General features: G+C 41.3%; 2 protein-coding genes across 3 annotated transcripts in view; one reads left to right on the top strand and one right to left on the bottom strand.

Moving 5' to 3' along the window:
- Positions 1–537: 537 nt before the first annotated feature.
- Positions 538–19,028, top strand: pphln1 (periphilin 1; the record flags this gene model as incomplete). Its single annotated transcript, XM_034234287.1, is given in 7 exon segments — positions 538–599; positions 715–837; positions 2,242–2,420; positions 3,775–3,861; positions 6,630–6,685; positions 10,120–10,260; positions 18,525–19,028. Coding segments are annotated over 7 exon segments (912 nt in total), but the record flags the coding sequence as incomplete, so codon positions are not given.
- A 1,168-nt stretch (positions 19,029–20,196) lies between these two features.
- Positions 20,197–22,120, bottom strand: part of prickle1b (prickle homolog 1b) — a 30,834-nt gene continuing 28,910 nt past the window's right edge. Inside the window, exon 8 of one of the 2 annotated variants that reach the window (XM_034234298.1) lies at positions 20,197–22,091. In XM_034234298.1, coding sequence (XP_034090189.1) covers positions 21,100–22,091 — 992 coding nt within the window. In that variant the 3' untranslated portion in view covers positions 20,197–21,099. The remainder of the gene's footprint in view (positions 22,092–22,120) is intronic. The other variant, XM_034234299.1, reaches the window with a different exon arrangement.

Below are 22,120 nucleotides of genomic sequence, written 5' to 3'. Positions count from 1 at the left end.
GCAAGTCTGCGTCCAAATGGTTGGAAGATAAGGAGGAAAGACAATTGACTGTATATAGTCAATGTGAGGTAAAGTGTGTCGCCAAGGTAACCAGTTAAAACTCGAAGTGGCGATGAGGCCTTAAAATGTATGAAAAGGGTCTTTCTTCTTACCTATGAACATAATTGAATAGAAAGAAACTTCCACAACTGAGAAGGAGCATTTCACTTTCTTAATGAGCTTAATTTGAACGGGACGATAAATGTGCAAACAGAATATTCCATAGCAGAAAAATATCAAATATAGGTAAAAAAGTCTGAAATATTAGCCTTTGCCCCTGTTATCAAACTTGTAGATATTTGTGAATGTTTTGTTATTTTATAAACCCTTTTTAATTAAGATTACTATTGATACTAATATTTGTACCAGAGTTACTTACTGTACATATTAATTTACACTAACAGTCGCTGCAGACATATTGCAACTACCTAGCTGTTCTAATATTAATGGTTTTATATGCACACTCACAATTAAGGGCTTTTTTGTTGTATTGTATAGGAGGAGTATCCTTACAGAGTTCCCAGGGAAGAGCCCCTCCCAGGAAGGCCTCTGGAGTTTGGGTAAACTGCTTTTGTTGCAATATTTACAAAACAAAACTCTGCCTTATCTTCCTCTCAGGCATGCCATGTTGTACAGAATGCAGCTGACCTCCCATATGTGTGTTTATTCCCTCAGCGCCCGTCCACCACAACCTCACAGCGCACGGAACCAAGGCCTCTACCCGGCCCCCCGGTCGCTGCCCGAGAGCGGAGAGGACACGCTGGTGCAGGCCATCCTCAACCTAGACAGAGGGTACGAGTGAGTGCATGCTAACCCTGCGTAGCCCAAGTTCATGTGGTTTATTCATGGCAGCCATAAATGCTGATGTCAGAAAGGAAGTGTGAAAACACCTGGTATAAATGGTCAGCATTAAACATGTCCTATGTCAAGGCCTTGATGCTAGATGGCAGTGTTGTACTGTGTAGGCACTGGAACCAACAAATAAAAAGTGTTTTAGATTCTCTCAAACTTTTGTGGTTGTTAAAGTATTCAGACTCACTTGACTAATGCTTAAGTCTGTTACAAGTCAAAAAGTCCTGCATTGAAAATGTAATTTAAAGTATAAGGAAAATTATCTCAAAGTGTTACAAAATTGAAAGTACTCGATGTAGAAAAAGTCTTCACATTTGAGTAGCTGGGGAAAAAATGAAATAAATTCTGTCAATAAGCAAATTTGATTAAGTGTCTAATTATATTACTTGTAGGCCTATATATATTGCTGGGTCGTGCAATTTATAAGAAACCAACGTATTTTATGCATTATTTTGTGTTGAAACTCTAAATTGGCAAAGAAACTCAAGCTGTCAGATTAATGCAGCAAAACATGCTTTATATTCCCTCTGAAATGTAGAAAGTGGCACGAACACTCGGGAAACTACAAGTACCTCAAAGTAGGGCTGCTCAATGAATCGTATTTTAATCGCAATTACGATCTTGGCTTGCAACGATTATGAAAACAACATAATCGAAATAAAACGATTTTATCTTTAATTTTTAAATGTATTTGTTTAAAAAACATTTTTTTATTGGTTTTTCAGTTGAGTTATACTTAAAGTTCAGGTAAACTGTTAAAACATACAGTTCACTTTTTTTTTTCAATAAATGGATGTTTTCAAAGTAAATGGATAATCGTTGTTAATAATCGTGATATCAATTATTGACCCAAATAATGAGCCCTACCTCAAAGTACAGTACTGCAGTAAAGTGTACTTGGTTATATTCACGCACTGGTTGTTGCATCTGGAGGATCTTCAAGGTTCAAGGCTTTTATTGTCACTTGTGTTTTCTTCAAGGTTGTGTCTTCCTGGTCGAATGTACTTATTGTAAGTCGCTTTGGATAAAAGCGTCAGCTAAATGTAATGTAATGTTCACAGCTACAGTGTAGTTATGATGAGGACATTCTTAGGTCACAGGCTCCTCCAACAGTGCAACACAATAAAACACTATAGAATAGAAATAGTGCAGAATAGTCTATATACAAGTAATTGGGATATTGATATATATATATAAGTTGCAGACAGATGAATGTTATGGATGTGCTTTCAAAGGTCCAGGTGTGTTAACAGTCTTATGGCCTGTGGGATGAAACTGTCCCTGTTAACATTTAGAAAAAACACTGAGAATAATCCGACTATTCAAATAATTCCCCTCTGCTTCTCCCAGGGAGGACAGAGACCTCTTCAGGAGGAAGGCCGCCCCGTTCCCCCCCCCCAGGGATCGCTCCCCGGTGCGCCGCGAGGTGGCCCGCTCCCCCCACAGCCGCTCGGGCTCCAGCGTCAGCAGCAGAGGATACTCCCCGGACCGAGCCAAGAGCCTGCCGTTCCCCTCACAGCAAGGCAAGAGTATGTAGATCCCGTAGAGACCCCCTCCCCCCCCCCCCCCCCCCCCCCCCCCACCCTTAACGCAGTATAGAGCCTCCCCACCCAACTCCCTTATGCAGTGTAGAGCTCTCCTAAAACCTCTGTCCATCTCGGCACAAGGGGAAATATAATAATAATAATAAAGCTTACACATGCAGCTCATATTGCTTTACAAAATGACACATCACAAGTTAAAAACAAACAACAAGAAATTCCCCTCAAAATTATTTGTTAAGAACTTTTTTAAAGGGACATGCAGCAAAATATAACATTTAAGTTATAAGCGTCTAGTGTGATGTGTTTGATCAAGACTTAGTGACTTAGGCATACCCAAAGGCTATGGGGTATCACACAAGACATACATGTGTAACGACATCTAAATACACGTACATGTGTAACGATATCTAAATATACGTACCTGTGTAACGATATCTAAATACACATACATGTGTAACGATATCTAAATACACGTACATGTGTAACGATATCTAAATATACGTACATGTGTAACGATATCTAAATATACGTACATGTGTAACGATATCTAAATATACGTACATGTGTAACGATATCTAAATATACGTACATGTGTAACGATATCTAAATACACGTACATGTGTAACGATATCTAAATATACGTACATGTGTAACGATATCTAAATATACGTACATGTGTAACGATATCTAAATATACGTACATGTGTAACGATATCTAAATATACGTACATGTGTAACGATATCTAAATACACGTACATGTGTAACGATATCTAAATACACATACATGTACAGTACTTGCTCTCATATATAGAAAATACATACACAAATGTATCTTAACTTGGATGCAGATGGAGAGGAGAGTGAAGACAAGAAAGAAAGATTGTCATAGAAAATAATGTATATTGTATAAATAATAATCATTAAAAATGTACTAAATAAATTTAAATAGAAATACTAATGGTAAAATAAAATATTATAATAGTAATTCATTAATTAGGATCATTTATAAATGTGTGGTATTGTTATATAATTCTTTTGTTTAAAGAATTATATAATAATCATTAAAAAGTTACAAAATTGAAAAAGGTAAAATAATATTATAGTAATAATGATTATATAATAAATAACAATACCCTTTTATAAATAATAATAATTAATACATTATATACAAAATAAATAAATCGGGGAAGAGTGGGGGGGGGCAGGAGAAAGACGCACAACATCAACGTTTGAAATTCAGGACAATCCCTCCCAAAACATGCATTTACTGTCTTCATGTTCCTCTATTATTTGACTGCTTCCTCCTTTAACTCGTAATGTGGGTGACCGGCTTTTCAGGTGTGGACGTTCCAGAGGGTCCTGCAGGTCTAGCTGAGCCCCCCTGGGGGGCGCTCTATCCTCAACAGATTGGACATGAAACTTTGGGTCTGTACATAAAGCCATTTGAAACAAGCTCAGACTTGGGTGACAATAAGCAAATCTTCTCTTCCTCTCGTCTCCTTGCATCCTTGTCCTGTCAGAAGGAAATGTTGTGGCCTCCTATTACTGACACTAAGTTTGGAGAAGGATACAAGGATGGAGGACAGACTTAAGGGCCTGCAAAAGCTTTAAACCTATAGAAGATAATCAAACAAATGAACCTCGGTTAAATAATTGCCCTTAAGTTTTCTAGCTATAATAAACTCCGAAATGACCCGGAAGTTATTTCACCCAGGTCTGAAGTTCGTCGCACAGAATTCTGTTTGTTCACTAGTAGCTAGTGGTGACTGTAATGGGTTCCTCTGCGGTAGCATCTTCCTTGCTTCCTACACTGATCTGTAAATATGACATAACATATGCTAACCTTGCAGATGCATGTAGACATTTTAAAGTAATTGTCCAGACTAAATCATAAGATATGCTTTATGTAATCCTACATTATTCCCCCTTTGGTTATCAGACAGTGTGCATCTGCTCTGGCATTGACGCATTTTAATAATAAGGCTTTGTGCAGGAACTGTACATATTACAGTTAATATTAAAGCTCTATGTCCCTCTTCATATGCTGGCATTTGGCAAACTGCATACTTGGATAGTCTTAGTAAAGTGGTGCAGTGATGAGCTAAAAGCAAAGGGCCCCTCAACCTGTGAAACCCTCAATAGAGTGTTAACCACAGACCGTATTTCAGACATCTAAGCAAAAACCTTTATATATACAGTCTATGGCAAAAACGCATTTAAAAAAAAGTGACTTCAAATAAGAAAAGTTGAGAAATGCTGACTCATTTTCGGGTCGTAGGACTCATTCCTGCACCACTCTGCCTGATTGAATCTTAGATTTGTATTTTCTGTTCCTGACACTGGACATGTGCAGCCTTTCAAGTTTTACATGACTAATTTCGCAGCATGTCGGCAACAAATCTAAGATGAACTGAACTTGCTAGCTTACGCATTTGTTTATTTGTATGCTTTGTATACCTAAACCCTCCGAGCAAACCCTTTCCTTCAGCTCTCCTACCATCTTCATTGCTGCCATCTCCTTTTTTGACATTTGTAATGGACCCTTTTAGACTGGCAAGCGGTCGTCATGCTTACGTGGCAAAGTAAGCCTCGGTTGCCTCAATGTATATGATGCATGGTGGTAACCTCTGAGAACCTGAGCAAAGCACCGTTGAACATATTTTAGTGAAGCATCGGGGCAGAGAGTGTGCTTGATGGATGGCTATTGGATAAGGGAGAGTGTAGGTATTGTGTACACGGTCAGTGACCTTACGATTTGGTCTTCCTACAGGATGTGAAGAGACTTATTCTCACAGCAAGATCTCCGGTAAGTACAGTTCAGTATAGTTATCGTGTAGACCAATAGAAAAGCAGTTGGTTTGTTTCCTCAGAAATCTATATTTGAAAGGAAACACCCCCGTAAGTAGATTACTTGCTTTAAGGTCATCATTTTGTGTTTGTCCTGTTTAAATATTCCAATGAGGTATAATCCTATTAAATATGTTTGCATTCACTTCCATAACTCTAAACCTTGTTTAATGCTGGTTGTATTTTGTTGTTGACATTTTAGAGTCAAAAGCTTTTTACACACAGTATTTTGGATTTTTTAAATATTACTCCATAAACCTTGAACTACTTTCATTCGCCATATACTTTTGCCATGTGTTAGGGAATAAAATGTTTTATTAATCAGGCTAAACATGATGTATGAACAATATACTCATTCAGTTTGGTGTGTGTAAGGGCCACTGAAGGGGAGATGTTTTTACTAGGTTCAGAAAAAGAATTTTGAAAATGTGTATCGTTACATTCCATACATTTTCAGCACACAAGGAGAATAACGTCAATAGTTTTAACTCATAGATATCACAATGAAACGTCCCCTGTTGAAACCGAGACACCCAAATAGACAGAGTAGTTAAAAAACTGTTTATTCAACTCATCTGAAGTCTATGTTAAGCATAAGAGCTTAAACTCACAAAATGTACAAGTGCATTAAAAATAATGTTATTTCCATGGATGCCTCAACATAAACAATCCAATGTACCTCCGCCATCATACTGTATGTAATATAGCCCCTGCCTGTCTTTCAAGTGATTCTTTTTTTTATTATTGTTGCCTTACAAATGAATGAAAGCGAGATGAAATTCCATGCAGTGGGTTTGTTTCCGAAACATACAAAGGTTACAATCGTTAAACTCAACCTATTCCCGGTGTGGGTAACCCGAGAGAGAAGGAGTGTTTGTAATGTGTCCAGAAGCCGGATCACTCCCCGCTCCGCCTGCCACTTTGTCAGGCCTCGTAAAGATGCCACCAGGTCGTGTGTGGAGCGAGAGGGAGAGGGGATAGGATGTCTGATGGATACCCCTGAAGCTTCCAGACTGGATTGCACAAAGCCTTGGTTAGAATACTCGCTTGAGAAAAGAAAAGGAGGAAAGGAAAGCGATACGAGGTGTCTGATAGATGAGAGGGAATTTGTAAAAGTCACGTTGAATCTTTTCACTTCGGAGCGTGATTTGTGAACCATGTGTTTCCTGATTGTTCTAGCCTAGGTACCTGTGTGGATCCTGGAAGCAAACATCAGCCCTTACTTACACTGAATACTTCCCAAACCTACTAATTGTCTTCTTCCACTGCTTCCTGTCATTTTCTCCATTCTAAATCTTCTTTATCACATATGTGTCACACTTTGTTTTGTCTCTTTCTCTCTCCAGACAAAATCCCTGGCCTGTCGAGAGAAGGCTCCCCAGTCAGCGCAATATCAGTCAAGGTAACGAACTACTGCTTCACAAAAAAACAAAACAAGCCTTTTATGCTTCTTTTCAAACGTGTCTTCTGTTACTAATAGCAATTCGGTCCAAAAAAAGCCCCTTTTTGTTTATTATACATCCCGCCTTTTGTCACTACAGCAGGATGCATCTGGAACGTCTTAAATGCCATCCTTCTAATAAGTGTTTAGTTGCATTGAAGTATGTTAATGGGTTTTAAAGTGGCCGTCGCACAGCGCGTAAAAGCCATCGGGCCTGTGCTTTGTTTACCTGTGCTGTAAGCAGACTTCAATCACAGGAGTTGTAGTGCTGCAGGGGGAAAGAGGGGTATCTACGAAAGTACGAGCCGTGCTTCCTTTTTAAAGTGTTTTTAAAAAAAGTGAGTCTTTAATGTAGATATCTCCTGCCTGTTTGGCTGCTATCATCCATCTCCAACTACGCAGAGGAGTGTAAATAGAATCAGATGTGATTAGGAGCGATGCGTCTGGCCCCGGCCACCCAGAAGGGAAGAGGCTAACTCGGTAGCTCGAGTCGCAGCGTTATCATATGATCTAAGCCGCAAAGCCAGGAGAAGTCCCTGTGGAACTCGATGGACCGTTTACAATGAACAATCGCTTCCTTTTTCTGTTGAAGAGCAACATGCTGTGTTTTGCAGCTGTGACTGTCGAGTAGAAAAACTACAGTGTCACATTTATTTCAGATGATTTAGATTGGTCGAATAATACTGAGTTACGCAGTTTGCCGTCCATTCTGAAGCATTTAAACCCTCGTTTGTAAACTGTACTGCTCCTTCTTTCTCCTGATGTGCTCTTTGATCAGAAAGCCCATAAAACGATCCTTAAATGCCGCTTTAATGTCAAAGCAGGCTCGTTATTTATCCCATTAGCAGCCCTCTGATCTTTCTCAGAGCACGCTGGAGGTAATTAGAATGTTTTAATAATTTTTTCCTGAGTCGTCTTCTCAAGTGGGCGACAGCTGCAAATCCATGCACTTGCTTTATACTCTCGAAATTACAAGATGCGTAAAAACATAGTCCCCTCCTCCTTATGTGCACTTTAGTTAGTGCCACCCACCACCATCCAGCTGTGATGAAAGTTTTACAAAGTGCCCCACCCCTCCACACACACACACACTGCTGCTGTGTTTGATCTAGCCTGTGGTGCATTGTTTTTTGTGTTCTGGGGGCACAAACCCGTAACCTTGGCCGAGATGAAAGGCCTGCACTGTGCCCCCCTCTCAAGCTTGCACTTATGGCCCCGGCCGCTGCCTGCTGTGGGGATTCAACAAACACACTCGCAGGCTCTCTGGAGCCATCCCAGACAGAAGAGGGGGGGGGGGGGGGGGGGTCTAAAGAGCAGCTTCGAGCCATGGTGGCGTAGCGGGTGGAGCGCATGCCCTGTAACTGAAAAGGTCACCAAAGTGATGCATCGCTGTACAAGGCAGACTCTTTCATTACAGTATGACATTTACCCACCGAGATGATTACTGAGATCATGGGATGCTAACAGGGAACACAAGCAGCCCGAGGATCACAGGGGTTATAAACCAGTTGTCCTTTCAGAAGTTTAGTTATTGTGATATATTTAGGGGTACAGCGTCGGTGAGTCTACTGTTTTCCATGCCTCCATGCTGGGGAAAGCCATAGCTGGGGCTTTATGTTTTCTATGGAAGGAATTTGTTTGACACAAAAGTCCAATCCGACTCTTGACATTTAGAATTTTGTGGTCACAGGTCAAGACTACTGTGATGTTACAAAACTAAATATTTCGGCCATACTTCGTGCTAACAATGACAAGTATGTCTTTTAGGATGAGATAATAAAAAATAAAAAACGGATGATATTTCCGACGGACATGGATGTTATTGAAAATTGAGCGGTTGATGTTCCCCTGACTTTTCCTGTAGCGTCACCATGAGGTTTCAATTCACGAGTTAAATGTACCAAAAACGAATTGGCTGAATGCCTTTTTTAATTTAGCTTCCTTTTTGGATTTCCATCATGGTTTCCTTGAAGGTAAAGACAGAGGATCAGGGCAAGTTAGATCAACGAGCTCATAAACATGTGTTGGTTAGATCCCACTCGGATTGCTGCTGTTCTTCTACCACGGTGGAAGAGTATGAAATAATTTGTTAAAGCAGTAAAATGTTGGTCAGTTCCAGAATGACCAGATCAATTTGCAAGAACTTTAGGTCCAAAAACCTCTTTAAACATCCATGTATACGTTGTGTTTCTTCATTTGAACAGGGACAATGCACAACGAATAGATAGAACAATGAAAGATGTAATGGTTTTTAGCAAATTGCTATTTTCCGCCGGTGGTTCCTGTGCAGGTAGGAAGAGTTAATCCATCCTGATTGGATTGGATTTGTGTGCCTTTTGTATAGCTTCATATTGATGACGCTGTGCCCAGCCCGTTGAAGTGAAAGACTCAGACAGATATATTCTCAGAGTCTAAGGAACTCTGACAAACGTACAGGCGTAGTCCTCCCAAGCATAGCTTCAGGGAGAGAATCAGACGGAGGAATAATTGGATGGTGCTTTCATCAGTCTTGCTTTTTTCATCTCCGACCACACTCAGACATTGCGATGTACCATCCCCTGCGATTTTTCTCCCCTCGTTCATCTGGAGATTTAATGACTTAGTCCGCGGCCCGTTTCCCTTTAATGTATGACCGGACCTTAGTCATGGCTGGGCAGCTCTGCTCCCTGGCCTTCAAACTCTAATAGAATCAGGAAATGAGCAAAAGAAATTGAGCGTTGATCCAAATTGGCCTCATTTCTCCCCTTTGCGCTTTCTTTTGACTCTCACAGTAATACTTATGGGTGATAGAGTTTCCAGGCTATCCATTAGACAGTCTCATCTTGGCCTTGCCTGGCCCCATTTCCCATTATTAAGAAATAAAAACATCACATTCTACAATTTACTTTGCAAAATGAGTGCAATGTTAAGCCAGGTTTTAGTCGTAGTTTATAAGTAATAAGATCCGTGTGCAGATTTGAAAGCATATAAATCGATGTAATTTCAATGGATTCCCAATTTGTCGAGTACAGTAGTAGAAATCCACAGCACCCAACTTTCTCAGCGTATACTCGGGCTTTTCAGCAACTCGGGCTTTACTCCTGTAATTCTGAGCTTCATCTATTGGTACGCCTCATCACACACATCTTTGCCGGGACGTTAAACAGTCAGTAGGTCAGGTTGCGCTGGCTCTATGTGAATGGATAGAAGTTGCTAGAAGTTGCTGACCTAAGTCCTGTCATTGTTTTCCTATTATATGTTTAGTTTTATTTTTTTATTGTCACTTCTGTAGTTATATGGCATTACTTTCCTGACTTTCCCCATGCTGTGGCAGTTGCTTAATCATAATAATTGTGCTCACCTCTCTGAGTCTTCCTTAGACAGTGAATCACCCGGTTGTCCTTCTACCTTTCCAGGAGGATAACCACGCCCCAGAAGGAGACAAAGAGGAGCCGCTGGTGACTCCCGTCGTGGAGGAATGCCAAAAGCTGTCACCGGACAACTTCCAGGAGCGGCGAGCGAGGGCCATCTCAGCTAAAGCTCAGGATATAGAGAAGGTACTGCCCAATTTACATCTTAACTTTAGGCCTGTTGTAGCAGGGCTTTGTCAACAGGACCATAACATGACATGTAATGTTTTCTAGCGGTAGCCTCACATTTAAAGGGGACCTATGCACTTTTTGATGTCTTTTATAAATAAATATGTGCAGCGTCAGAAAATAAAACCCTCTTTTCCTCCGTACCCAAATCTCTAAAAACGGGGCTACAACGGAGCTGATCCAGATTTGCGTCCGATATGACGTGATATCTGAAATGTGGACCCACGGCCCAATCAGAAACGTTGCTATCAGAAACAATGCCCGACTGTTTTGAACGTAATATGGTCGGTGTTTACATTAGCATCGCTAACACTCAGAGCTAACCTGTACTGGAGAGCATGTGTGTGAAGAAGCAGGAAGTAAAAAGGAACTCACCTTGTGGTATAACCGGCAAGAGAGAAAGCCTTTGAGCTTCATACTGTTTCAGAAACAATCCTTGATAATCCATGATATGGCGTTTCATCACGGCAGCATTTAGTTTAGACAGTAGCTGCCGGGTCCCGCATGAGCTCAGACCCCTCCTTTTTTTAAAATCTTTTTAAAAAAAAAAAAGCTTTATACCCAAATCAGCACTTTTGAAACAGGAAGTGAAATAGAGGGATATGAGGCATGGCTAGAATGGGTGATCTGTTTGAGCAAAACACTTCATAGACATGTTTTTTATATATTTGTATTTATCTGAGACTTATGCTATTGCTTAAAAATAGCATGATAGGTGACCTTTAAGTGAAATGCTTTTCATGTCATTTGGCATGAATTCCAAGTTTATAAAAGATTATTTCAAAGATAATCTGTGCCCAAACTTCCACAGAGAGTTATTAGAGTATGGCTCAATCTCTGCCTGCAATACCAACTTCATCACCACTAAATATCTCCTGGGAAATGAACTAGAAAAGAGTAGAAACACTGTTCTCTGTAAACTCACCATGAGCTCATAAAAGAAAATACACTAGTTTGGTTGGATACGGAATGAACTGGTATTTATGAATCATTTGTTTAGAAACTAAATATATGTGGTATTGGTAAATGATGTGTGTTTCAATATAGCTATTTTTGATCTCTCAAAGCGCTTTACAATCTTGGTTCACGCGTGAGACATACTGTACCCTCTGCACAATCCCTTACGGTGATCTAGTCTCTCTTCTGGATTATTTCTCTGGATATGCTTTTCTGGAACATCCATCTGTTGTTATGGTCCTAATAAGACCGCCTAATAATCCTCCACTCACAGTGATGGGTACACCAATGTTCACCGCTACCAGCTATCTGTCTCACAGCAGAATGATGGTTCACTCTCTGGCGAATTTGGTTGTTAAATGCATCTCGGTTTTCCTCTTTGTGCAACAACTGCTCATTAAACCCTTACACCGGTTTAATATCCTGCATAGCTCAACAGTACAACCCTCTATTGTTTACACACACGGATTTAGAAACGCTAGGCTAATGTACGTTACAGGAACACATAAACGAAAACAGAAACACAAGTAAAGCTCAGGCATGGTATAGATTTGTGCGTACAATAAATCGAGGGCTCAACGGAGCTCAAACCGCCCCGGGGCCCGAGGTTTCAGCTCTGCTCAGTTATCTAATGAAGGCAGTGAGCACCACCGCTGCTTTACTGGGACCATTAAACCCCAGCCAGCTCTGCCCTGGAGCACACACTGCGCCCCCACAGAGCCTATAGGGTTGCCTACGCTGCAGCTTCTGGCCTGTTTTATAGTCTCTTTCTCCACACCTGCGTCTCCTCGCGTCACTCGAGCTATGCTGTGGTAGTTTAATTTGTTTCGATTGTCATATGGTACAGATTAGGCAAAACGATTAGCAAGACACATGTCGAGAATAGTCTTTAGGACCAACGTAGCTATTACAAGTTTTTTTGTGAGACTGGGTTGACAGGACTGTCCTCATCTGCGCTCTTATTTTCTAAGACAACTTCCGGTAGCAGAATATGATAAAACAGGGTTTTGTTTTTGTTTCTGTTTACTAGTGGTTTTATTTTTATTTTTGAGAAGTAGAAAATGAAAATCATCCCGTTTTTTTATTTAGTAAATCCCTTTTTGTCATGACCATTTTTCCATTTTAAAACTAAGTTTTAATATCCACTGAAAGAAAATCCAATGACTAAAAAATACACTGACCCTTTAGGTTATTATCGTGTTTCCATTTTCAGTATGCTCCTTTTGCTTTCATCTTCAAATGTAGTCATGAGATGATTGTGCAAACTGTGTAATCCATTTTCTCAGGGATATGAAGTTTCTTTGGAAGTGTCAGCAGATCCAGATGATTATCAGCAGTTATTTTCCTCCGCTTTGGTCTTTGTGATTTCCAGAACACTTTCATGTACGTCGTCTGGGACCTCGCCTCAGTCAGCTGTGTTTCTCTCACACACTACTAGACCTGGCAGGATAATTACGTTATCGACTTAGCGTATCACGTGTGCACAGAACCATGATCTTTTCCGCTGACCTCGATATCCCCCGTTGTGTTTACATTTGATTTGTTGTTGCATAAGACTGTCACCAATCATTTGAGCCAATATGTCGCCCGGGTAAACAGCAGGGTTCCCCTACCACTATACGAGATTTACATTATATAGATAGACATTGCTAATTTTTGTTAACGGAGCCGGAGAGTTAATTTTATTCATTGGATTGGTGGTAATAATAATTCATCATAAAAAAGTTTCAATACAAATTGTCCCATGTAGCTCTTCCATATAAAACAAAAAAGACATAATTAAATGTACATAAAATCTGTGTATTTAAAAGAGCAGATACAACAAAATACCATACATCTCAATTATTTCCTGGTCAATATGTTGATACGTTCTTTTTTTTAAATAAATATGAATGGACGACCCCGAAAGTATTTCAGATTTTTGATGTAGAGACTTTTTACCCTTTTTTAAACCCTTTTATATAAACACTGATTAAAACCTGTGAGAATCGCCTCGCATAATGGTTAGTTACCTGGCAAAATGGCAGACAAAACAAACTGGAAAATGTCGTAGCCCAAGTCTGGAGGCTGGTGTTCATTTCCCACCATGCCCAGGACACACTTTCCTTTTTCGGTCTGAAACAACAATCGCCGTTTGTGTCACAATCGGCACTCGATGTGTTCAGAGTCTTGACAAGTGTCGTCCAGATGTTTGGCTTTCTGCCCCCAATCTGGTCTAGCCATCTCTTCTGTACACACGGACACAAACACACTCCGGTCCAGTAGCTCCTCACTCGCTACACTTTTCCATACTGGAGTTTCCATCATCGGCCCGACATCGTGCTGCGCCGCGTCGTACCGCCGCGTGTTTGTGTAGCTAAGTGAAATAGGTCTGCTGAAATTCAACCTGAAGCCCCTTCTCATTGTCAGAGTTGACTTTGGCTGCAGTTCAGACTAACTGGTTACAGTGAGTGACAAGGCATCGGAGGCAATAAAGGGTATTATGTTTTACTCCTCACAGTCCAGGCTGTGATACAAAGGGTGTTTTATTTCATTTGTTGAGGTTTCTAAATATATTCCGCTACAAGATGGAAAACCAGCCGGTTCCAGCCTTTTATTATTATTTTTTAAAGATTGAAGAACTGTAGGCCCCAGTCAGGCTCACACAGTCATTCCTAACCCTTACTTTAACTGGCTAAAGAACATTTAAGAAGCTTCTAGAGGCAGAGATGGTTCTCTACCGACCCCACCCAAAGTCAAGCACTGGCCTTTTTCCTTCCTGACAAAGGAGGGGCTTCAGGAAGTTCATTTTCAGCACATTGTTATCTCGGAACAACTTTCCCTGTATTCAAAGAAGCAGTTGTCGGCACCCTTGATTGGATACTTCCTACGATAAACGTTGATAAAAACATTGACTATCTGTTATCAGCTGTTGAGGTTGTGATAAGAAATGAATCGCACCATTTGTTGTTGCTAAATTTAGGGTAGGGCTATCACAGGATTGAGTTTCATACAGTTTAGGTCGTCTGATCTTTGCAACGTCTTCCACTTCATCATGTATTGTACATGAGGAATGTACATGGGGTGTAGGAACACCCAGAATTAGTTTATTTTACTGAAGCACTCTTTCCTGAAAGTGTTTGTATCCTCATGTTCTACGTGTGTCCTCATGTTACAATCCGGATCTGTAACTGTTCACACAACACTGAGAGTTTGCTGTGGGTCAAGAGGGAGGAAATACAGTAAGAAGCTCTCATCTCATGCGTTGGCGCTGATCTAATTCTCTTACCAGAAAGCGTCTTCAGTGAAATCGCAAAGTAGATAATATTAGGAGGAACCCGTTCTGATTGGTCCGTCAGTGATACCATCTTTCTATGATCAGAATCAATATACATTTATCCACAATGGAAGTTTTTCTTTTCACTTTTATTGTTAATAAGGTACCAAAGTGCATAACAACGCATACATACACTAATGGAGCTTGTTGAATAGGATCCCACTAGGTCTGGGAAATGTATCAATATTGTGGTACAAGATATTGTTTTAGATTTAGGAGTGTTTTGCTTTCTTGGCTGCATAACAGTTAAGTGATATCATTTTGTGAATGTATCAGGCCGTCTAGCTGATCTGTAATTGGCCTCTGCGTGCTTATATATTAAATCCACATTACATATTATTGAATACATTCTCTGTAAATGTGTTGTTAAAGCACTAATGGTCTACCTTACAATATGGTCATAAAACCTCATTAACATTGAGGTATTTGGTGAAAAACATTGTGGTATATGATTGTATTCATATCGCCCAGCGCTATCTCCCAAAGACAGATGTTTGGGCTAAGCCACGGTAATCCTTAGTGGCCCCTGGACTCCTATTATTTCTAATGTGGCCCCCCTAACAACAAAGTTAAGTATCCCTTGTTTACGTTTAAGCTGGACATTTTCTTTCATGCAGTGCAGGTTTTTGGAAAGTTGCCTCCTGTACATAAACTGTGTTTGACAACAGATCTTTATTTGTGATCTCTCCTCCACTCCGGCCATGCCCTCTGCTCTAGGAACGTAGTGAAAAGCTATAAATAAGCCAGCGAGCCTGAACGCCCCGCAGCATCGAAGCCAGCGTTGGTATCCGGTGAATGACTGAAACCCAGCCTGGCCTGGCCTAATTGTACACTCTCAGGCACATGTATAAACACACAGGCCTCGTCATTGGAGGTGCTCTTGTGTCCGCCCGCGGCACGACTTGATAAGTAGCCGTATCAGCGCGGTAATACGTTCCCGCTCAGTCAGGGAAGATGGAGAGCAACTTTCTAGAGAGAAAATAGTAGAGGGACAGATGGAGACAAACTAAAAGAGGAGTGAGCAGCAGTCCAGAGAAATTGAGCTGTGTCTAAAATCTGTTGCATTTTTGTTGAGAAGTAGAGCATCACACTGGCGGATTACAAAACGTCCTGATGTGTATTTCTATAACGCCTCTAGACAGAAACGGTAATCCGTCCATCCCTAGAGAGAATTAAATGACTTCTGGAACAAACATCAACTTGGACTCATCATGAACTGAATTGGTAGTCAAAGATCAAGTTCACTGTGACCTCACAAAACTCATGTTTGGCCTCATGTGCTGCTAATTAAGACACTTGCACAGTCACACAAATGTCTAAACTGCAACGTGACCGGTTTGATGGGCGTTTTGCTGCAAGGCAGTAATTCTCGTTTATTTTTGGAGCACTTTAAGCTATTATTAGATTACACTAGAGGAGGGACAACAGGAAACAAGGCAGAGCGATGCAGCAAAGGACCCTGCCTAGATATGTGTGGCAACCATCCACAGCCAATCTGGTACTTTTTCTGTGGAAAACAAAATATTTTCTATACAGACAAAGTAATGGGGCGAAGCACCTCGTCGTCCCTCTTACAACCAACCCAACACATTCTCCTAAACATGCCGCTCTATTGAAGCTGCCAGGTCTTCCTGCCTCCGCCTCGTTATGCTGCTGATGCTGTGTTCACTTGCTATTGCTGCGTTCATGTTCCTGCTGCTGTGTTTCACGTTGCTGCTGCTCGCCTGCCCCCCCACCACCCCAGCTTCCACCTGTCGGCTCGGGGGATAGTTCTCTAATCATCACTCAATGTTCTTTGTAAATCTGTGGAGTGATGAGGCCCGAGCCTAGACGCCAAACTCAAGCTATATGCTGCTTCTGACGGCCCGTCCACACTACAGCTTCAAAAAAAGCTTGGAGCTGGGCGTGTCTGAAGCTCGACCAACAACCAATCACATGAATCTCCCGCCCCCGACACACAAGCAGCGGTTTGATTGGCTAGAGCTTGTACTGGCATATGATTTGATTGGCTGACGCTTCCACCGAAAGCTTCAGAAGCTTCAAAAGTTGAACATTGCTCAACTTTTGCAGCCTGAAACGCCGGGAAAGCTCCGCTCTGCTTCCCACAATGCAGTTCGGCGAAAAGTGACATCACCCCATTCAAAGTGAATGGGCAGACGCGTTGGAAACCGTTTTTGAAGCTGTCGAAGCTGTAGTGTGGACGGGCCGTAATAAACATATTAAGAAACACGACTGAACTACTATTATGACACCGGGATATTTTCCCTCTTCTTCACGTTGTCAGCTCATGTGAATGATCAGGAATCAGAAACGATCCTCTGGTGTTTTGCTACTCAGTCCTCTTCATGTAAAAGCCCCCACCCCCTGCATTGTTTTTATGAGACATTTGAGGCTGGGTGTGAAATGGCAGCTCCCAAACAAGATTCCAGCACCTCTTCCTCATTGTCCCTCTCACACCTGTTATGAGCCTCTAAAGTGGAGCTTTTATTGCTTCTTGGGCCACCCTGTCCTATATAAAAAGGGCCCTTATTAAACTTGAGAGGAAAAGTGTTTATCTTTTGACACTGCGTGATGTGTGTTGACACCAGAATGATCCGCTCGGCCTCAATGACACTGGGATATTTACACCTAGGCGCCAGGTTAGGCAGGAAGGAAACAAGAAACCTAACTGAGGGGGTGAAAAGTTTTCTTTTATAGGCTTTGACCTCTTTACACTCCTCAGTAGGGCTGGGCGATTTAAAGAAATCATATAACAATATATGTTTTATACCTTGATACCTTGGCCTCCCCAGGACCATTAGGGTAACACAATAGTAATGGGGATAGCCCAGATTTCTCTCTTTGAAAGATAGCATTTGTTTTTGACCAAATACCTCAATATCAAAACTGTGACTATTGTTTTAGTTTAATATTAATGCTTTCACAAAATATTTGCAACATGAACATTTTGATAATGATTGGTAGTAGTTAATGATTAAGTGGGTCAAGCAATAATAGAACGGCTAAAACAGCGAGGTAAATTCTGAAAATGTCATAACTTTTTGTTTTTAAACGAGGGAAAAACAACACTTATATCACAAGATACAAAATCAAATGACAATGTCTATTCTCCTAGCTTATAAAATATCGATATATATATTGCCCAGCCCCACTTTTAATACCTAAACTATACATGAGAATGGATGTAGATGTGTTTTCCTTAGAGGAAAGATTCAATATGAATTTGTTTTGCCCAAAGCTTTTTTTTTTTTTAAGAGGACATAATAATAATAATAATGCATTTTATTTATATAGCGCTTTTCACAAGTCAAAGACGCTTTACAGTATGAGGGAGGGTAGACAAACAAGGACAGGCAAACAAGTAAGTAAAAAGGCAGTCAAGAGGAAGTTGATTGAGAGGGGTGGGGGGGCGCTTATGGGTAGACAGAGTTGAAAAGATGTGTTTTGAGGCGGGACTGAAAGACTGTGAAGGACTCAGAGTCACGGAGATCTTGGGGGAGGGAATTCCAGAGCCTAGGAGCTGCCACTGAGAAGGCTCTGTCCCCAAAGCTGCAGAGTGTGGATGTGGGAATGGATAGGAGTCCGGCTGCGGTGGATCTGAGGGACCGTGGGGGTTGATAAGGAGTGAGAAGGTTTGTGAGATAAGGGGGGGCCAGATGGTGGAGTGCTTTGTAGGTGAGGACCAGAATTTTGTAGTTGATGCGATGGGAGACAGGAAGCCAGTGTATGCTCATTTCCAGGTTGTGTATCCTCTGCCTCTACCGTGACATGTCTCCGTGCTTTCATGTTCAAAAAAGCCTTAATTGTTCTCATACTGCCTGTGCTGCAGCAGAACTTTTTTATTCTAGCCTTTGCAGAGCACTTACATGCACCTACAACCAAAATAACACACTACAGGAAAGGGATGATATGGAACATTTAACTCTAACTTGCTTCTGTGCACTTCCAGGTGTACCGGCAGGACTGCGTGACATTCGGCATGGTGGTGAAGATGCTGGTGGCTAAAGACGCCAACCTCGAGAAGCAGCTGCAGGTTCCCCTGAGGGAGAACCTCGGGGAGATCCGCGAGCGATGCCTGGAGGATCTCAGGCACTTCATCAACGAGCTGGACGAGGTGGTCCGGCAGCCAGAAGCCTCCGTGTGCGACTCCACCACCCCATCAACGGGTCATAAACTCATAAAGACAGCAGCCAATCACAGCTCATCTTACTGACACATTGGCTCCATGAGAGAGAATGGTTACTCGGTTATATTTTTGGAATTGCTGGACTTGAATTGAATTCCCACAACAACTTGAACATGGGACAGCATGCATGTGTGGATGAACAGTGTTAATTTTGAACAAACCATTTTTTTACTTTCGGTCTCTGTTGAAAGATGTTGTTTTATGATTAAAAACGTGTTTTCTGTCAAATGTTGGGTGAAATAAATCACTTTCTTTATTTAAAAGTTACATCATCGTTGTAATGTTTTTGTTTTTTTTAAATATGTTGTTGGGAATACAAAGACTTGTTGTAGCGGTGAGATGTATGACTTGGTGCTGCTTAAGTTACAGCTCTACATCATTGTACTGTCTAGAGCAAGAGTTCCCAACCTTTTTTCCCAAGAGCCTCCCCAAATGACTCCTGTTGGAAGTTGCGCTCCCCCCCCCCCCCCACACACACACGGAGGGGGGGGCGCAACAGCTGTAATTAAAGTTTAAAATTCTCAAAGTGCTACAACTACGGTCACAAACTGGATGAATGTGAAGTATTTTGTTAAAGGAGGATGAAAGCGTGATTAAGGAGCACTATTGGAGTGACTTTGATGGTTATTGGACTCAGGATTCATTCATTTGGATTCCCGTTGTATGAAGAAATTAAAGGACGGCGCAGAAGTGGAAACAATTCACAAAGGGATTAAACTGTTTAAAACACATGCTCGAAGTAAGCCGGATTTTGCCGATGTGTTTATGTGGATTCAAAAGTCGTAAATAATCTAGAAAATGGAGGAGACCGATCTGATCGGAGCAACTGTGACAAATAATCCAACTGAAACCGGCATGGACAATGACTGTTTTAAAAATGCGCTTATCCAGACAAGCCTGGTTTGGACACTTTATGGGCAGAAGGAACATTTCTATTAAAGAAAGAATTATACATACTGTCTTTTTATGCCTTTAATTTAAAATTAATTAATCATTTTTTATATTTTATTGCCTTTACAATTATATGTAAAAAAAAAAGTCTAAATATGATATTTTGCCTCAAATCATCTGAGGCCTGGCGCCCCCCCTGCGATCTTTGGCGCCCCCCAGGTTGGGATCCACTGGTCTAGAGAAATGCCAGTTTGGTTGCTTTTTCATTATGTTGTCTCATTTAGCCTTTTTATATTCTCACTTCCAGAAGAACCCGCACAAGGCTTCATTATTCTTGGTGACGTTGAGACCAGCGTTTGCACAAACTGAGGTTTCTCTAAAGATTGCAGTAAACATGATTCCTTTTAACTTTGAGGTATTGTGATCTTTTACACAAGTGACACTTGTATTTTTTGAGGATTGGTTCACTGGCATTATCAAACACTACATTTCAAAAGGATACATCCTGTAATTTTAAAATCCACGAGGAAAAGAAAAGTCATCCTTGAATCTTTGAGAGGAGAAAAATATTTATTACAAGCGTTTTTACATCACAAAGCATTTATCTGGTTATGTCAGAGCAAGGGGAGTGAACAGTTCAGCTGAATATGGAAAATACAAGTGTTACTGCCATTTGTTTCATATTTGGTACGGCAAGAGTAAGCATTGTGGAATATACGTAATAGACATCAGAGTAACATGGCACTTTACTGTGAAGAACAATTTATTAAGTGGCACCTTCTTTGTTTCGCATCAAATATTATAACGAGGTCTGTTCGTTTGCCTTTACACCTGCGCTTTTCTAAAGCATACACTTCCAAGAAAACAATTCTTTAAACCACAGATATAAAAATACCAGTATTAAAATCTTAACTTAGTATATACATTATCATTTTGTACTATAATGCATTAAATAATTATTTGGTTTGATTCTATTTTCTAAGTTATCAAACTCTTTGTACAATGCGTTTCCATTTTAATGCTCACAAAGATATTGCTGCAAAATGTATAACATAACACAAGAATAGTACAAAATAAAATAAAAACAACTTAATGGCAAATGATGAAAAGAACAAAAGGTTTTATGTTGCCACTCTGCCTAATACTGATCAAAAAAGGCTTCTAAATGTACCAGTCTATCCTTTATGTCAATGCTAAATGAAGACCAATTTGAACATACACCAACACATGTTTCTATTCTGAATATATGTTACAAAGATCCGTCTAAGTTGTTTGAATTAATTTCTTCTTTCAGTACAATTGGGCCTAAATATGATATGCATCTTGACATATGGCCAAGCACCTTCTGTAATAGGCCATATCTACAAATAGGTTTGATCCGCAAAACCATCATATGATCAGAACATCTGACTTTATTGCTGAGCATAGTGCAGGTTATAATGAGCTGTTAGGAGATGATACAGTTTTTGGAGCGGTGGCTCTTCCTGCGACCAGTCTGTGAGCCATGACTCAGGGAAGTGAGGGCTGTAACCCTTGTAGGGTAGTCCTCAGCGTAGTACCGCCCTGCCGCTCGTGGCTGAGGGATTGGCTGGCCCAGGAAATAGCCCTCTTCCTCAGAGTCCGATGATGAGGAAGAGCAAGTAGAACAACAGTCATCCTCATCTCTGTATAGATTCATAAATTGCTCTAGTCGTGGGTCTCCTTGAGCTGAACCCTGAAGCATATAGTCAGACCGGGTTTGGGAGTAGGCCAAAGGCAGCCTGTGTGCAGGATGCTGTGGGACCATGCCTCCACAAGGGGGGTTCACTAGACCCTGCTGCTGGGGCTCAAAAGGCCTCTGTGCTTGCTGGTGAGGCTCATATGGCCTCTGTGCTTTCTCCAAAGGCACCAAGTGAAGGTTGTTGTCTGAGCGGGCTTTGCGGCTCTTGTGGTGCCGGCCCTCCCGGTGGTGTTGGTGATGCTGCCTGCTGCGCCCATGCTGGCTGGATGGGCGGCTTCTTTCTTGGCCCATCTCCTCCGAGCAGTATGCCCTCCGCTGTGGCTTCTCACTCATTGGATGCCTTCTAATATTGACATCGAACCCATCATTATATCCGTTGTCCACTGTGTCTTCTGAAAACTTGACCATCTGTGGAGGCCGAGACTGGGACTTGCTTCTCCGAAGAGCTGGTGCATGGATGAAGGAGGAAGGGAGGCCTTCCGAATGTGGGGACATTGCGAGATGTCCTCCTGGTGCTCCTCCCCTCATTGCCAATGCTACGTCCTCATCATCTCCCTTTTCCATGTGAAGGTTGAGAGAGTTGGCACTGTGGTGAAGATGAGATGAATTAAAGGTCCCCATGTTGCTCATCTTCTCGCAGTCATCTACAATTGATGGATTCTGAATGGCAAGGCTGTAGACCATGGATCTATCCCTTCCATCTCCATCCACTGATGCACCTAAACAGAACAAGCAGGAGAGACACATT

This window comes from Gymnodraco acuticeps, unplaced genomic scaffold, assembly GCF_902827175.1.
Source record: "Gymnodraco acuticeps unplaced genomic scaffold, fGymAcu1.1, whole genome shotgun sequence".
NCBI lineage: Eukaryota > Metazoa > Chordata > Actinopteri > Perciformes > Bathydraconidae > Gymnodraco > Gymnodraco acuticeps.
The sequence above is the reverse complement of the archived record's forward strand: the minus strand, read 5'-3'. Positions and strand labels throughout refer to the sequence as shown.